Source organism: Eleutherodactylus coqui, chromosome 12 (assembly GCF_035609145.1).
Source record: "Eleutherodactylus coqui strain aEleCoq1 chromosome 12, aEleCoq1.hap1, whole genome shotgun sequence".
Lineage (NCBI taxonomy): Eukaryota > Metazoa > Chordata > Amphibia > Anura > Eleutherodactylidae > Eleutherodactylus > Eleutherodactylus coqui.
In genome coordinates this window covers 2,828,390-2,843,307 of record NC_089848.1, presented here as the reverse complement: position 1 = coordinate 2,843,307, position 14,918 = coordinate 2,828,390, and the positions used below count along the sequence as shown (strand labels likewise).

The 14,918-nt window shown below is 49.5% G+C and overlaps 1 protein-coding gene across 50 annotated transcripts in view; it reads right to left on the bottom strand.

The window, feature by feature from the left end:
• TNS3 (tensin 3) overlaps positions 1 to 14,918 on the bottom strand; it is a 272,533-nt gene that overhangs the window by 11,656 nt on the left and 245,959 nt on the right. For all 50 annotated transcript variants that reach the window (XR_010787362.1, XR_010787373.1, XR_010787390.1 and 47 more), the window contains 5 exons: positions 11,802 to 11,888; positions 9,448 to 9,579; positions 8,265 to 8,360; positions 4,022 to 4,099; positions 2,450 to 2,527 (listed from right to left, as the gene is read on the bottom strand). Coding sequence is in view for 3 of the 50 variants with exons in the window: in XM_066585403.1 (XP_066441500.1) it covers positions 2,450 to 2,527; positions 4,022 to 4,099; positions 8,265 to 8,360; positions 9,448 to 9,579; positions 11,802 to 11,888 (471 nt within the window). In the remaining 47 variants the exon portion in view is untranslated. The remainder of the gene's footprint in view (positions 1 to 2,449; positions 2,528 to 4,021; positions 4,100 to 8,264; positions 8,361 to 9,447; positions 9,580 to 11,801; positions 11,889 to 14,918) is intronic.

Genomic DNA, 14,918 nt, shown 5'->3' with positions numbered 1-14,918 from the left:
TTAGATGGAAGCCTTTGTGCATGAAAATTCAATACACGCCTTACCAAGCCACTGCAGAAAAAAAATGAAGCACTTATCCGTGTTTTTGAATGAGTTTACTTTCTCATGTATTTACAAAGCCTCATGCTTGGTTTGCAGGCTCTCCTACATTCAAGTTTCTGCCTCCTGGGTGTTCCCTGCACTGATCAGCTGGTCTCATGAATGCACACAAGTTCTGCTCCTCGTCCCCTTTCTGCTTTCAGAGGTTGTGCAGCATAACCACACGACTCTGTCTGTTCCCCCTCACTGCTGATAAGAGCAGAAAAGTCACTCAAGTGAATTACAGTTTTCTGTAATAGTAGCTCCCTGCTACAAGGGGGCGCTCTAATAGCTATGTATAATATATCAGGGGTCGAATACAGAGATCTCTACCATCTATTATAGCCAGGAATGTAACAAGGGTGCGCTCTAATAACTATGTATAATATATCAGGGGTCAGTACAGAGATCTCTGCCATCATCTATTATACCCAGGACTGTAACAAGGGGGCGCTCTAATAACTATGTATAGATATATCAGGGGTCAGTACAGAGATCTCTACCATCATCTATTATACCCAGGACTGTAACAAGAGAGCACGATAATAACTATGTATAATATATCAGGGGTCAGTACAGAGATCTCTCCCATCATCTAATATACCCAGGACTGTAACAAGGGGGCACTCTAATAACTATGTATAATATATCAGGGGTCAGTACAGAGATCTCTACCATCATCTATTATACCCAGGACTGTAACCAGGGGTGCTCTAATAACTATGTATAATATATCGGGTCAGTACAGAGATCTCTACCATCATCTATTATACCCAGGACTGTAACAAGGGGGCACTCTAATAACTATGTATAATATATCAGGGGTCAGTACAGAGATCTCTGCCATCATCTATTTATACCCAGGACTGTAACAAGGGGGCGCTCTAATAACTATGCATAGATATATCAGGGGTCAGTACAGAGATCTCTCCCATCATCTATTATACCCAGGACAGTAACAAGGGGGCGCTCTAATAACTATGTATAATATATCAGGGGTCAGTACAGAGATCTCTCCCATCATGTATTATACCCAGGACTGTAACAAGGGGGCGCTCTAATAACTATGTACAGATATATCAGGAGTCAGTACAGAGATCTCTCCCATCATCTATTATACTCTGGACTGTAACAAGGGGGCGCTGTAATAACTATGTATACATATATCAGGGGTCAGTAGAGAGATCTCTCCCATCTATTATACTAGGACTGTAACAAGGGGACACTCTAATAACTATGTATAATATATCAGGGGTCAGTACAGAGATCTCTCCCATCATCTATTATACCCAGGACTGTAACAAGGGGGCGCTCTAATAACTATGTATAGATATATCGGGTCAGTACAGAGATCTCTCCCATGATCTATTATACCCAGGACTGTAACAAGGGGGCGCTCTAATAACTATGTATAGATATATCAGGGGTCAGTAGAGAGATCTCTCCCATCATCTATTATACCCAGGACTGTAACAAGGGGGCGCTCTAATAACTATGTATAGATATATCAGGGGTCAGGCAGAGATCTCTCCCATCATCTATTATACCCAGGACTGTAACAAGGGGGCGCTCCAATAACTATGTATAGATATATCAGGGGTCAGTACAGAGATCTCTCCCATCATCTATTATACCCAGGACTGTAACAAGGGGGCGCTCTAATAACTATGTATAGATATATCAGGGGTCAGGCAGAGATCTCTACCATCATCTATTATACCCAGGACTGTAACAAGGGGGCGCTCTAATAACTATGTATAGATATATCAGGGGTCAGTACAGAGATCTCTACCATCATCTATTATACCCAGGACTGTAACAAGGGGGCGCTCTAATAACTATGTATAGATATATCAGGGGTCAGGCAGAGATCTCTCCCATCATCTATTATACCCAGGACTGTAACAAGGGGGCGCTCCAATAACTATGTATAGATATATCAGGGGTCAGTACAGAGATCTCTCCCATCATCTATTATACCCAGGACTGTAACAAGGGGGCGCTCTAATAACTATGTATAGATATATCAGGGGTCAGGCAGAGATCTCTACCATCATCTATTATACCCAGGACTGTAACAAGGGGGCGCTCTAATAACTATGTATAATATATCAAAGATCTTACATCTAACAATATGACATATGATATCACTGGTTACTCAGGACGGTCGTCTGAAATGCAGAAAATCTGCTTCTACCTCATTGGGGTTTTTTGCCTTCCTCTGGATGAACAGTGGGGGTAATAGGCTGAACCGGATGGACAGATGTCTTTTTTCATCCCTACATACTGTGTTACATCTATCAACGCCTTACGTGAACATGTGTCCACCTACTGTATAAGGGAGCAGCTGTCCAGCACTGGTAAGACTTACCCGCTCCTTGTTTGAGCAGCTCCGCAGCAGAATTTGCAGCCGTTTGGGGAGTTGTCTCTGCAAGCTCATCTAAAGGATCTGAAAGAGATGTTATTATTGACTGAACTGTACTGATATAATCGGGTGAGAGCATTCCTGGATACAGCCCTCATCTTGTGCTGCACAATCATTAGTATGTAGGCCTTTTCTAGGACCACCAGCGGGACAGCCGCTACATTCAGGCCACTAATGCACACACACGATGTAAAGCAGGTCCGTGCGGACCACGGGCTTCACTGATGGAGGATTTGCACGAGGCTTTTAAGGAACTAAAACCAATAATGTCATTTTGCTCTTGGAATGGCGCGGTGCGGCCCCTTCACGACCCGTCAGATGCTATACAGGCCCTGCAAGGTCGGGGTCTTCCAGATCCGCAGCAAGCGGTGACAGCGCATCTGACTGCACTGCTGAACGCCAACGGCGAAAAGTACCCATTGAATTGCTACAATGTTTCTACCCGGTGCGCCAGCCTTCCTGCCGGCAATGCCTGCGGACTGCTTGTTCTGCTGGCTTTCCTCTGGGGGAGCTCAGCGGTTCACCAGATGCATTGCAGGGTTCTGGGAGCAGAAGGGGCTGCGGAAGTAGTTTGGGAAATTAAACAGATGACTATTATTTATTATTGCCGCTTTTCCTCCTGGTCTCTCAGGAATCTCCATACTCCCATGTTTTCCTGTAACGCCCTCCACAGCACTAAGCAACCACCTGTTGATGCGCGTCCGTCAGCCCCGCCGTGTGCTGCTACGCCCAAAGACTCCTCCGCTGGGAAGAATCTCTTCAGAAGCCAAGGAGCCATAAGGACTCCTTCACCAAAACCGCTTCATCCGGATCCGGCTCAGACCCTCTGGGACTCCATGTGCAGGAATGCTGCGGCTCGGAGGCCATGACCACATGTATCCCAGCACCATTACAATCACCTCGCTGGTATTAATTGCACTTTCACCGATTAGTCAGGATTTTTATTCTTTTGTATTTAATGCCTCAACAAAAAGCTCTCCTGTCCGTCCGGAGGACATGCAGGCGTTGGAAGCATCGGCCGCAGTCACCTGGCAGCCAACATCATCGAACCCCATGTCCTGCCCAACCCGCGCAGACAGCAGCAGAAGTAGCAGGCCTTTTCCCCTCTTGTGTTTCTCCCATAGGGTCACGTAGTGAACATGGCAGCTTTCACGTATTCACAGACGTCGTCCTTCAGGCCTTAGACAAGAAATGTCGCATTGGATTCGCTGGAACGTGCGACTCCAAGCAATAATCAGTGGCTGACCAGGGAGAGATCATTTGATCGCTCATCAGTAGTGGTCAAGTTGTGCTGATATTAAAAAAATTAAACGCCGATCGTCCGTGTAAAGAGGCCGCTGTTCATCTACGAAGGCCGGCCTCTTTACCGCGATGGAGGCGGGCGCCAGCGATCTGCAGCACGCTCCGCCTCCATTCACTGAACCATGAGGATCCTGCGTGAAAGCAGAAGAGCTGGGGCCCTGTCAGACAGGACGATGGTCGGGGACCTCAGGGTAGAGCTACACCTACAACACTTACCTTTGTCAGGGATGAGCAGTTTACACGGCAGCGCCAGCGGGGTGATCGAATGCTGATAAACCAGAGCCGTCAAACTCCCTAGAGTCCAAAACAAACAGGTGAGACCAGAAGGTTAGACAGACGTCTTCAGGTACTTCAGCAAACAAACAAGGCTCCTCGGTTCTGGCTGCCGTGCCGCTTCCCTCCTGCTGACCCTACAAAGCCGAATAATCTTAACCCCTCAGTAACCGATGATTTTTGGGAAAAAAAACCCCTCCAGAAAGCGGATTTTCTTTCTTAATGCCACTCAGAAGCGTCTTACTGGACATTGTGGCTACAATTCAAACCCGATCTGAGTATATATGGACTCCGCCACACAGAGGCGCCACGGAATCTGCCTAGATTGCTGCTGCAAAAACTCACCCCCACAATCATTCAGACCTTTTTTAGTTTTATGCACTGCAGGTCGGGCCCAACTATGGAGAAAAGACTCAAACTAAACGATTTATCCCGCCAAATGACAGTTTAAACCTGAGCCTCAATTAACAGTAAAAGTAATGAACATGGATACATGTTGGGACTGTTCTGTTTATGCTGCGCGGCCATCCAGCTTAGAAGCGCTCTCTGCCCCACAGCACCATGAGAGCTCTCCTTACTGACTGGGCAGAGCGCTCCTGAAACACTCTGCCCAATCACAGAGAGAACAATTCAACTGTGTAGCCCTACAGCAGCCCCTCTCTGCCCTCGCGGGACTCACTTCTACAGCTAGTATGGAGAGGTAGAGGAAGCGTTACCATCAGTGTTCAGCTTTAGGCCTCCTTCACACGGGCTACAAAACGCATGTGAGGCTCATGATGTCCAATGGGTTCTTTCCCATGAGATGCTTCGTAGCCTGAAAGATCCCGCTGGCAGCCATCAGCTTCACATCCATGCATTCTGTAGCCCGAGTGAAGGCGGCCTATTAAGTAACTGCACTCTGATCCGCGGCGAGACGCTGGAGAGAGGAGTAAGGCTGCAAACTCATCACTGCAATGTGAACCCTGCGGCGTCCAACGGGTTCTTTCACATGAGCGATGTATTGTAGCCGTGCGGATGCAGCCTGAGCCACAGCATACATAGCAGGAAGGACTAACCCTATCACAGCCATTCACCAGGGATACCGAAAGTTAACCCCTTCATTGCTCTAGACCACACAAGATTCTGACATCAACACTAATTGCCCTAGAACACCACGGATCCCGACAGAGACATCCCGACACAGAGACATCCTGAGACATCCCGACACAGAGACATCCTGAGACATCCCGACACAGAGACATCCTGAGACATCCCGACACAGAGACATCCAGAGACATCCCGACACAGAGACATCCAGAGACATCCCGACACAGAGACATCCAGAGACATCCCGACACAGAGACATCCAGAGACATCCCGACACAGAGACATCCAGAGACATCCCGACACAGAGACATCCAGAGACATCCCGACACAGAGACATCCAGAGACATCCCGACACAGAGACATCCAGAGACATCCCGACACAGAGACATCCAGAGACATCCCGACACAGAGACATCCCGACACAGAGACATCCCGACACAGAGACATCCCGACACAGAGACATCCCGACACAGAGACATCCCGACACAGAGACATCCCGACACAGAGACATCCCGACACAGAGACATCCCGACACAGAGACATCCCGACACAGAGACATCCCGACACAGAGACATCCCGACACAGAGACATCCCGACACAGAGACATCCCGACACAGAGACATCCCGACACAGAGACATCCCGACACAGAGACATCCCGACACAGAGACATCCCGACACAGAGACATCCCGACACAGAGACATCCCGACACAGAGACATCCCGACACAGAGACATCCCGACACAGAGACATCCCGACACAGAGACATCCCGACACAGAGACATCCCGACACAGAGACATCCCGACACAGAGACATCCCGACACTGAGACATCCCGACACTGAGACATCCCGACACTGAGACATCCCGACACTGAGACATCCCGACACTGAGACATCCCGACACTGAGACATCCCGACACTGAGACATCCCGACACTGAGACATCCCGACACTGAGACATCCCGACACTGAGACATCCCGACACTGAGACATCCCGACACTGAGACATCCCGACACTGAGACATCCCGACACTGAGACATCCTGACACTGAGACATCCCGACACTGAGACATCCCGACATTGAGACATACTGACATTGAGACATACTGAGACATCCCGACACTGAGACATACTGAGACATCCCGACACTGAGACATACTGAGACATCCCGACATGCACACAGATGATATTTCTGTTCGATTGTTGAACCGAGTGGGTGTATGCACATGGGATTATTTTTTTTTTTACTAGAACAGGCTGAGTAGGGAGAAAAAAAATCATTGCAGAATCTCCTATTCTTATCCAATTTTCATCCAAGAATACCCCGCTAATGTGCATATAGGACAGCGCACGGACGCACACAACTACTTTCAGTCTATACACATGTACCAGAACTCCTTCACTACTCTAGACCACCAGGGATCCTGACATGACCCCTACACTGCCCTAGAGCACCAGATATATTGGCATTAACCCCTTTACTATCCCAGTCCAGCTAATTATGTTACTACTTATTGATTAGGCCCAGCTCAAACCACATCCGAGCCTTCCTTCACAGATTATGCTGTACATCCCTGATCAAGGGCTCTGACGCACCACTTGTAGCCATACATTGACCATAGGGCCCCATTGTGAAAATACTACATTTCTGGATGACCGTATGGAGCGGAGCAGTCTACTATGCTATTCAATAGGGTTGGAAAACGTATACAGACATATATCTCTCAAACACTTGCCAGACAATCTTTTGGTTCGTGGGTCAGGGGAGTACAAAGAATTCGGGGTCCCATAGAAGAATTCACAATTGCCACGCTCCCCAGCAAACAAACTCTCTGTAACGCGGCGGGTATAGATACAGCGACTCAGCTCTAGTGTACGGCTAAATAATGCGGTCCGCATGTGTCAGATACCAGTGACGGGGTTACAGGGCACTTACCAGGGCAGTTTTCAATTTTGTTCTATATCTGGGCCCAGACTGCCATGAAGACATCTTCCAAAAGGGGAAGGTGGAAGAACACCTCCACAGCGCCACCTATTGGAAGGCAGCATTTCTTCAAGCCAAAGTTAGACTCTTTATACAAGCCTTGTTACAATGACCGGGAATTACAAGCAAAGCCAGACCCCATGTACAGACAGCTCTTTCAGGGTGTTTGCCCCTCATCAGTGTACAGGAGGAGTCTGGCTTTGCTAGTGAGAGGCCTGGGATGGGGGTCAGAAAGCTATCTTTTCTCCTCAGGGAGACACCTAGACAGAGAGTGAGGAGACTCCAAGGGCCATCTTCCAAACATGGTTTGTGTCTGCACACTCTTACCATCCTGCTGCTACCCTTGTGAACCTTGCACAACCCCCATAGTACTGGTGGATCCTCTGTGGCCCCTGAAGCTTTTAGTGGCCCCCAGCAGCACAACACAAGAGTCCAGCTGCTTTAAGTGTGAAGGCAGCGTCGTCTCCCTCTGTCCAGCGCCTGCACCAAAAACTAGGCCGAAAGTTACAAGGGGACTTGTGCTGCTGCCCGGACATTCAGGGAAGGGGGAGAAGAGGCAGCGGTGGGACGGGATGGGGCCTGCAGCAGTAGCACTGGTGGTACAGTACAGCGCCTTTCCCTGGCACATCGCGAGCGTTGGGCACACAGTGGGGAATGTGCCCAGGTCCCCAAATGCTACAGAGGCAGAGAGGGAACAGTCAGAGACGCTCATATTGGTTTGGGCAGTAACCAGTTACAGTATTTCCGCTTTTCAGGGCTGCCTAAATCTGTAATAAAGAGGTATAATGTGTTACTGCGGCGGTCGGCGGCAGCGTCAGCGTCCGGCGGCAGCGTCAGCGTCCGGCAGACCAGCTCATATTCATTCTGCAATCAGCTGGACAAGCATGACATTAGATTAAGGCTTCGTTCATCCAGGATGATGCTGGGTGGCGCCGGAAGCCCCCAATCAGTCAATCAGGTGCGTCAGACACCATTTGTTTCCTTGGTGGGACAGATCTGCTCCTGGCCGGGGTTCCACCCGAACCGCGCGGCGCAGGCGTGAACATGACAGATCCAGCGGGGTTTAACCGCTTACCCTGAGGGCTGTAAGATACTTGGAATAAAATGATAATATTCACCAAAGTACGGCTCGTTGGGACATCCCTTCAGGCGGACGCCTTTCTGAATGCATTCAATCAAGAAGTGGCGGACGAGTTCATTGGTCAGATCTCCGCCTGTTAAGAACAAATGTTATTAGTGCACAATGGAGGTTTAGTAGTGCGGTCTAATATGTGGGCAGTGTGACCACACCGGCCGTTCACATGGGGCGCTTCCTTCAGATTCCCGCGCTCCAGCGGGAACACCAGTCGTCCAGCGTAAACGGCTGCAGAGGCTGAGCGGGCGCGGGGGGGGGGGGGGGCGCGGGTTGTTTATTGGGGGACTCGTTGTATTGTGTAATGGTACTATGTAATGGATTTAAACTTAAAATAACTTTCTAACTGTAGAGCAATGGAAAAAAAAACAAACCGAATTCTGCCATCTTTGGGTGCGTCTTATTTCTACTATGTCCAGACTGAAGAATAACGGGCTGATGCCTTGATTCTCTGGGTCGGCACAAGTACCGGGATACCACATTTATAGCAGTTTTTTTGCAGTACTACTTTTACTTTTTTTTCAAAGATATTTAATTTTTCAGATTGCTTTCTGCCGCCATCTACTAACCGCCATAACGTGTTTTACTTTTCCGTCGGCAGTTGTACGCGGCTCATTTGATGCCGGACGGCCGGTGGTTTCTGCTGGCACCATTTCTGAATACAAATGACTTTTTGATCGCTTTTTTATTGCACTTTTTCTTGGAGATGCTGACCAAAAAAAGCGCAATTCTGGTGTTCTTTTTTATTCTGATGATGTTCACCATGTGGGGTAAATGAAGTGTGATTGATAGATCGGACTCGTACGATACAAAATAAGTCGTTTTATTATTTAGACTCTTTTATTATAAATATGGCGAAGGGGTTTTATTACCTTTTATTTTTATTTAATATTAAGTAAAACCTTAAGTTTTACTTTTTTAGTCCCCAGAGGGGACAAGAACTTGCGATGCTTCGATCGCTCCTGCACTATGATGTACTGCCATAGCATAACATCACACTGCGATCTGACCGACATTCTATCAAGCCACGCCTCAGGCATGGCTTGATAGGCACTCTGCAATGGCAGCCCTTTCAGAAGGCCCCCGGCTGCCATATCACCTGCATGGCAACTGGGAATCTCATCGCGGGGGCTACAGGACCCCTGAACATTCAGCAGCCGCGCCTGTACCTTTCTTGTTCAGCTGCACGACTGATGGAGGGGGTGTTGCAACCTTCATAGCCAAACCATAAGCCCCTCGGAAGGAATGGCTGTCCCTGACAATAAACGACCCCGGCTCCTTGTCCTTAAGAACAGCGATCGCTACATGAATAGGAGAAAGAAGACAAGTTAAACAGAATCACAAGGAATCACAGCAGCAGCAGGCTCCGGCGAAGACTACAGAAGGGATGGACTAACTGTATAGGGAGGACTGACATACACGTAGCAATACATGGACTACTGCAGGACTACTGGGCTGGTAACTGTATCGGGAGGACTAATGTATGCACAGCAATACATGGACTACTGCAGGACTACCGGGCTGGTAACTGTAGCGGGAGGACCGACGTATAGGCAGAAATACATGGGCTACTGCAGGACTACTGGGCTGGTAACTGTATTGGGAGGACCGACGTATACGCAGCAATACATGGACTACCGGGCTGGTAACTGTATTGGGAGGACCGACGTATACGCAGCAATACATGGACTACTGGGCTGGTAACTGTATCGGGAGGACTAATGTATGCACAGCAATACATGGACTACTGCAGGACTACTGGGCTGGTAACTGTATCGGGAGGACTAATGTATGCACAGCAATACATGGACTACTGCAGGACTACCGGGCTGGTAACTGTATCGAGAGGACCGACGTATACGCAGCAATACATGGACTACTGGGCTGGTAACTGTATTGGGAGGACCGACGTATAGGCAGAAATACATGGACTACTGCAGGACTACTGGGCTGATAACTGTATCGGGAGGACCGACGTACACACAGCAATACATGGGCTACTGGGCTGGTAACGGAAGCTGGGAAAAGTAAATGTAAAATATTTCTTTTACAATAAATCAAAGATGACATAAAAGCGGAAAAGAAACAAAAGCCCCGATTCTGCTTGCGCTCCTCCTGGCAGAAACATGAGATAACCTGTCGGGACTCGCTGTGTCTGCAGCTCACTGAGGAGTGAATGGTATGCGGTGCCAGTATGGACAAGTTCCTGCACGGCACTGCACCTCGCACAGCGCCCCCCGCCCCCCCGCATCTCAGCGCTGCCTCTAGTTCACCATCAGAAATGTAATACATCTTAATTGTATAGATGCAGCAGAGCCGAGCGCAGCGTGTGGTTCCTGCATGTCAAGAAGCATCTGACTAGTCAGTGTATGTTGGAGCGCTCCGACACCTCAGTGTGTCACCTACTAGCCACCAGCCACACTAACGGACACGCAGGAGAAGCACGGCTCCTTACAGACCTCCCAGAAACAGCGCCACACTTGTCCAGGTCCGGTATGTGCAGACCGTTCAGTCACACACTGGCGCCGCCCACAGACAAGCGCTGGCGCTGCATCTGGAAGGGGGAATCAGACATCTTTATATAAAAAGTCTTTTGCCATAATTTAATTTCAAGCCGACAGATTGGCTTTTACTTTTATAGAGACATGAAGTTTTGTTTTTAATTTAATTCTTTTGTCTTTGAGTCAATTAAAAGGAATTCTGCTAATTTAGTTATTTATTAATAAACCAGCTGAAGGCGGGCACACGGCGCCGCGCCGATGCCCACAGCGTCTGAGAAGCCTTGATGACTGAGGCCGCCCTCACACGGGCGTTTGCAGCAATGCAGCGTATTTCATGCTGCGTTTACTGCGGTTTCTGCAGCATTTTTGTGCATTTCTGACAACGTTTTGGCTGCACTTTTATCACCGCTGATAAGAGCCAACGATGCTGAAAACAAAGAATCAACGTTCACCCAGCTGGCGCCGTCCCGGTCCTGCCGCTGCTCTCCGCAGCTCACGCCACTTGTCATTGCCCACAGAGAATCTTTTGTTAGTAACAGAGTTTGAAGACCCCGCCTCCAGCAAGAGATTGCTTCGATTGGCTGAGCCCACTGAGTGTCAACAGGCTCAGCCAATCACAGCCAGCGCTTGATGCACCAACCACAGCCATTAACTGAATGCCGGGCCCCACAGAGTAATAATACCCTTATGATGCCAATATAGTGTGAGATTAGACACTAAACCTGCTTTGCTTACAGTGGGAGGAGCGGTGCCTCCTCAGGACGGGAGGAGCGGTGCCTCCCCAGGACGGGAGGAGCGGTGCCTCCCCAGGACGGGAGGAGCGGTGCCTCCCCAGGACGGGAGGAGCGGTGCCTCCCCAGGACGGGAGGAGCGGTGCCTCCCCAGGACGGGAGGAGCGGTGCCTCCCCAGGACCGGAGGGGCGTCACATACTCCGTAAAACGGGCACCTTGTATTTTATGCCAAGTACAAACCTCCAGTTCCAGTGCGGAATCTACCCCATTGGTGTCCCGAGCGGACTTACCTTGTTCTCTGGAGATGTCCGGCTTGTACCAGAACTTGGAGGTGTCCTGCACAAACTTCACGGTCATCTGCTTATCCGCTGAATGCTCTGCAGAACGAAGGGACAAACTGATGTAAGAACAAGATTGGAGCCCAATACTCAGAATACCCCAGTAATGGGGTTTAGTGCCATGTGGTGGTACTTGTACAGGACAGTTCTGCATGACTGCTGCCGGCCGCTCCCCTACTGGCGCCCCGCGTTATATTCCCGCCACCAGGTTAGGAATAGATTATGCTTCCTGTATTAGTGCTAGCGGAGATACAAGACGCAGTCATGGGGGCGGGGTTACCTATTGCAGCCGGCGTGGTTCTCCCTATAACCTATATGCCGGGTCACTAGTGACATAGTATTCCCCATTTGCCGTAGACGCCCGTTCACATGTGTGCACCAGATGGCGACTTTAGTCAACTCCCCTGTGTAACAGCAAAAGCCAGATCACTGGGAAAGCTTAAATGGCACCGAGCAGCCAATCAGCAGCCGCCAAGTTTATGGGGGTAGCAAGTTTACTCCAATGCCCCCAGCACAGAATAGAAGACTGTCTGATAAATAGATCTGCTTTACTTGTCAGGGAAAGACAATAAGGCAGTCTCAAAATGGCCGCTTTGGGTGTAGTGGGCGGGGCAAACGTAGTACGGCAGCAGTAAGGCAGTAAGTAAGTAGCGCTGGCTCGAGCTCCTAGGTATTAACCCCACTGACTGCAACTGGAAGTAACGCAATCGAGAAAAAACGGCAAAAACAGGGGGCGACCGAAGCTCTGAAAATGGCTACAGCGACCGCAGCAGGTAAAATAACGGCGCCACCCGCACTGCAGGGCTGTGGGATGATGGGTGATTTAGGGTGGAACAACTCCTTCTAGGCCATCTACACACGTAAGAGCCTATGGTGGCAGATGACATACCAGTGCTTATAAACCACATGCATTAATGGGGCCGCGCAGTGGAAGAAAAACATGGCTGCTTTCTTCCAAGCACAGCACCACCCTTGTCCATAAGGTTGTATGTGGTATTGTAGCTCAGCGCCATTGAAATGAAAGGGAGCTGAGCTGCAATACCAGACACAACCCACAGATAATAAAGGCGCTGTGTTTGGAAGAAACAGCCATGCTTTTTCTAACTAGACAACCCCTTTAAATGGTCACCAGTTTGTCAAACAGCTTGAGCTTCTGTTTAAGCCGATGTGATAGCGAGCAAATGTTCAAATCACTAGGTAACTAAAATTATGGTTGTGCTGAAAAATCCGGCCACTAGGGGGCTCCCTTCCTTCTAATATGTTATCCACTGCTAGTTGTTAAAGGGGTTTTCTGGGGAAACACTCTTGATAACCTATCCTCAGGATAGGTCATCAATAGTTGACCGGTTGGGGTCCTCCGCTCGCGACCCCCCAACCAATCAGCTGACTGTGCCCCCGCTGATGCCGCCGCCAATACACAGGGGTCGGAACGGAATCAGTGGAAGTCCCTGCTCCGACCGCTGTGTACTGGCCGGCGCTTGTAACTACAGGCACGGCTGGTGTTGATTTTAATGAGATTCGGCTGATTCTGCTCCGACCTCTGTGTTATTGCAGCGGGTGCGCAATCATCTATTGATGACCTGTCCTGAGGATCGGTCATCAGCAGTATGCCCCCTGGAAAACCCCTTTAAGTGACAGAAATAAGAGAACAGGAGGTGAAGAACAGTGATGACCCATGCTACCCATAGAAGTCTGAGGAAAGCAGAGTGGAAGAAGAGGGAGAGCAGTACAGCCTCACACGGATCTAATGCTGCAGCTGACGGCATATTTATGGCATCATGGATACTGAAATCACATCTATACTGCTCGGTGCTTCCTTAGTGTCCTCCATAGCGATGTTATCCAGAATCAAACAGTATGTCAGCAGCACTCCCAGTATAACCACACCGTGGGGAAGTATCTCTGTACTGGTGCAGGCATCCACAGGGAAAGAGCTGGAGACCCTCCAGACCTTCAATGGAACCCAAACACATATATAGGAGCCGCACTGAGGAATAGCTACGTCATGTGCGCACTACAGACAGGGAATAGAACCTGCTGCTGCTCCACGTGCAGTGAACGAACACAACAGCCAGACCTGTATAATACTTTTTATACTCGCCCCTCCCTGGATCCTGGGTGCCCACTGTAAAGATGGCCGGAACATCTGACACTTCTTCGAGGACCGTGCGGGCGCCCTCACATAGACTTGTATAGCAGAGCGCACGCATGGGACTCTGAAGACCGTCAGATTTCCCTGCACTGCATGGACTTCAGCGGTGGGCACCGCAGGATCCAGGGAGCGGACAATCATAAAAAAGACACCCCCCCCCCCCCCCCCCTCCCTGTTCTCTCCTCCAGCAGCACCATAAGTTGTGGTGGTGCTTTAAGCAGGCGACAGGTTGCCTTTAGGATGGGAGGCTGCGGTGACGGAGGGCAGCATTTGTGACATCTCAGGAATTGTCACGATAATGGCCACATGAAGGGGGGGCTGTGTGTGAAGAACAATGGTGGCGCTGCATAGAAGAGGATAGGACTACTTTAACTACAAGTTGCACAATCTACGCAGACGTCTTGGTTGCTGCAAGGCTGCCGGAGCGGATCCTTCCCCCAGTGTTCTATCTGTTGTGCACATTATGGTTTACGGATGAAATGGCATTCAGTGTTGTATCAACAAGTGCAATAGTTGTCCGTGCGGCCCCAGACTTGGCAGAAGACCGTACTAATGCAGGCTGGTAGAACACTCAGCCGCCAACACAATGCACTCAGCAGCTTTCCATCAACATTCTTAAAGGGGTTCTGTCATTAGAAAAAAAATATATCAATACTTCCCTATTCCTTCCCCGTCCATCTTCCTACTGCATCTTCTCCTTGCTGGTCTTCTCCTGACTCCTTCAGTCCCCTGGGTCACCTCACCTCCAGCTGGCCGGATCCTCTTCTTCCTGTGACGTTACTCACATTTTCTGCATTCTCCTTCCAGCAGGTCGGTGTACCCGCTCACTAGTGACGTAGAGTTCACAGCCTAGCAGGGAATGCCGAATCCTATGCCGGGTTATTGCAGAGACTGCACACGCACGCGGTCTCACAGCA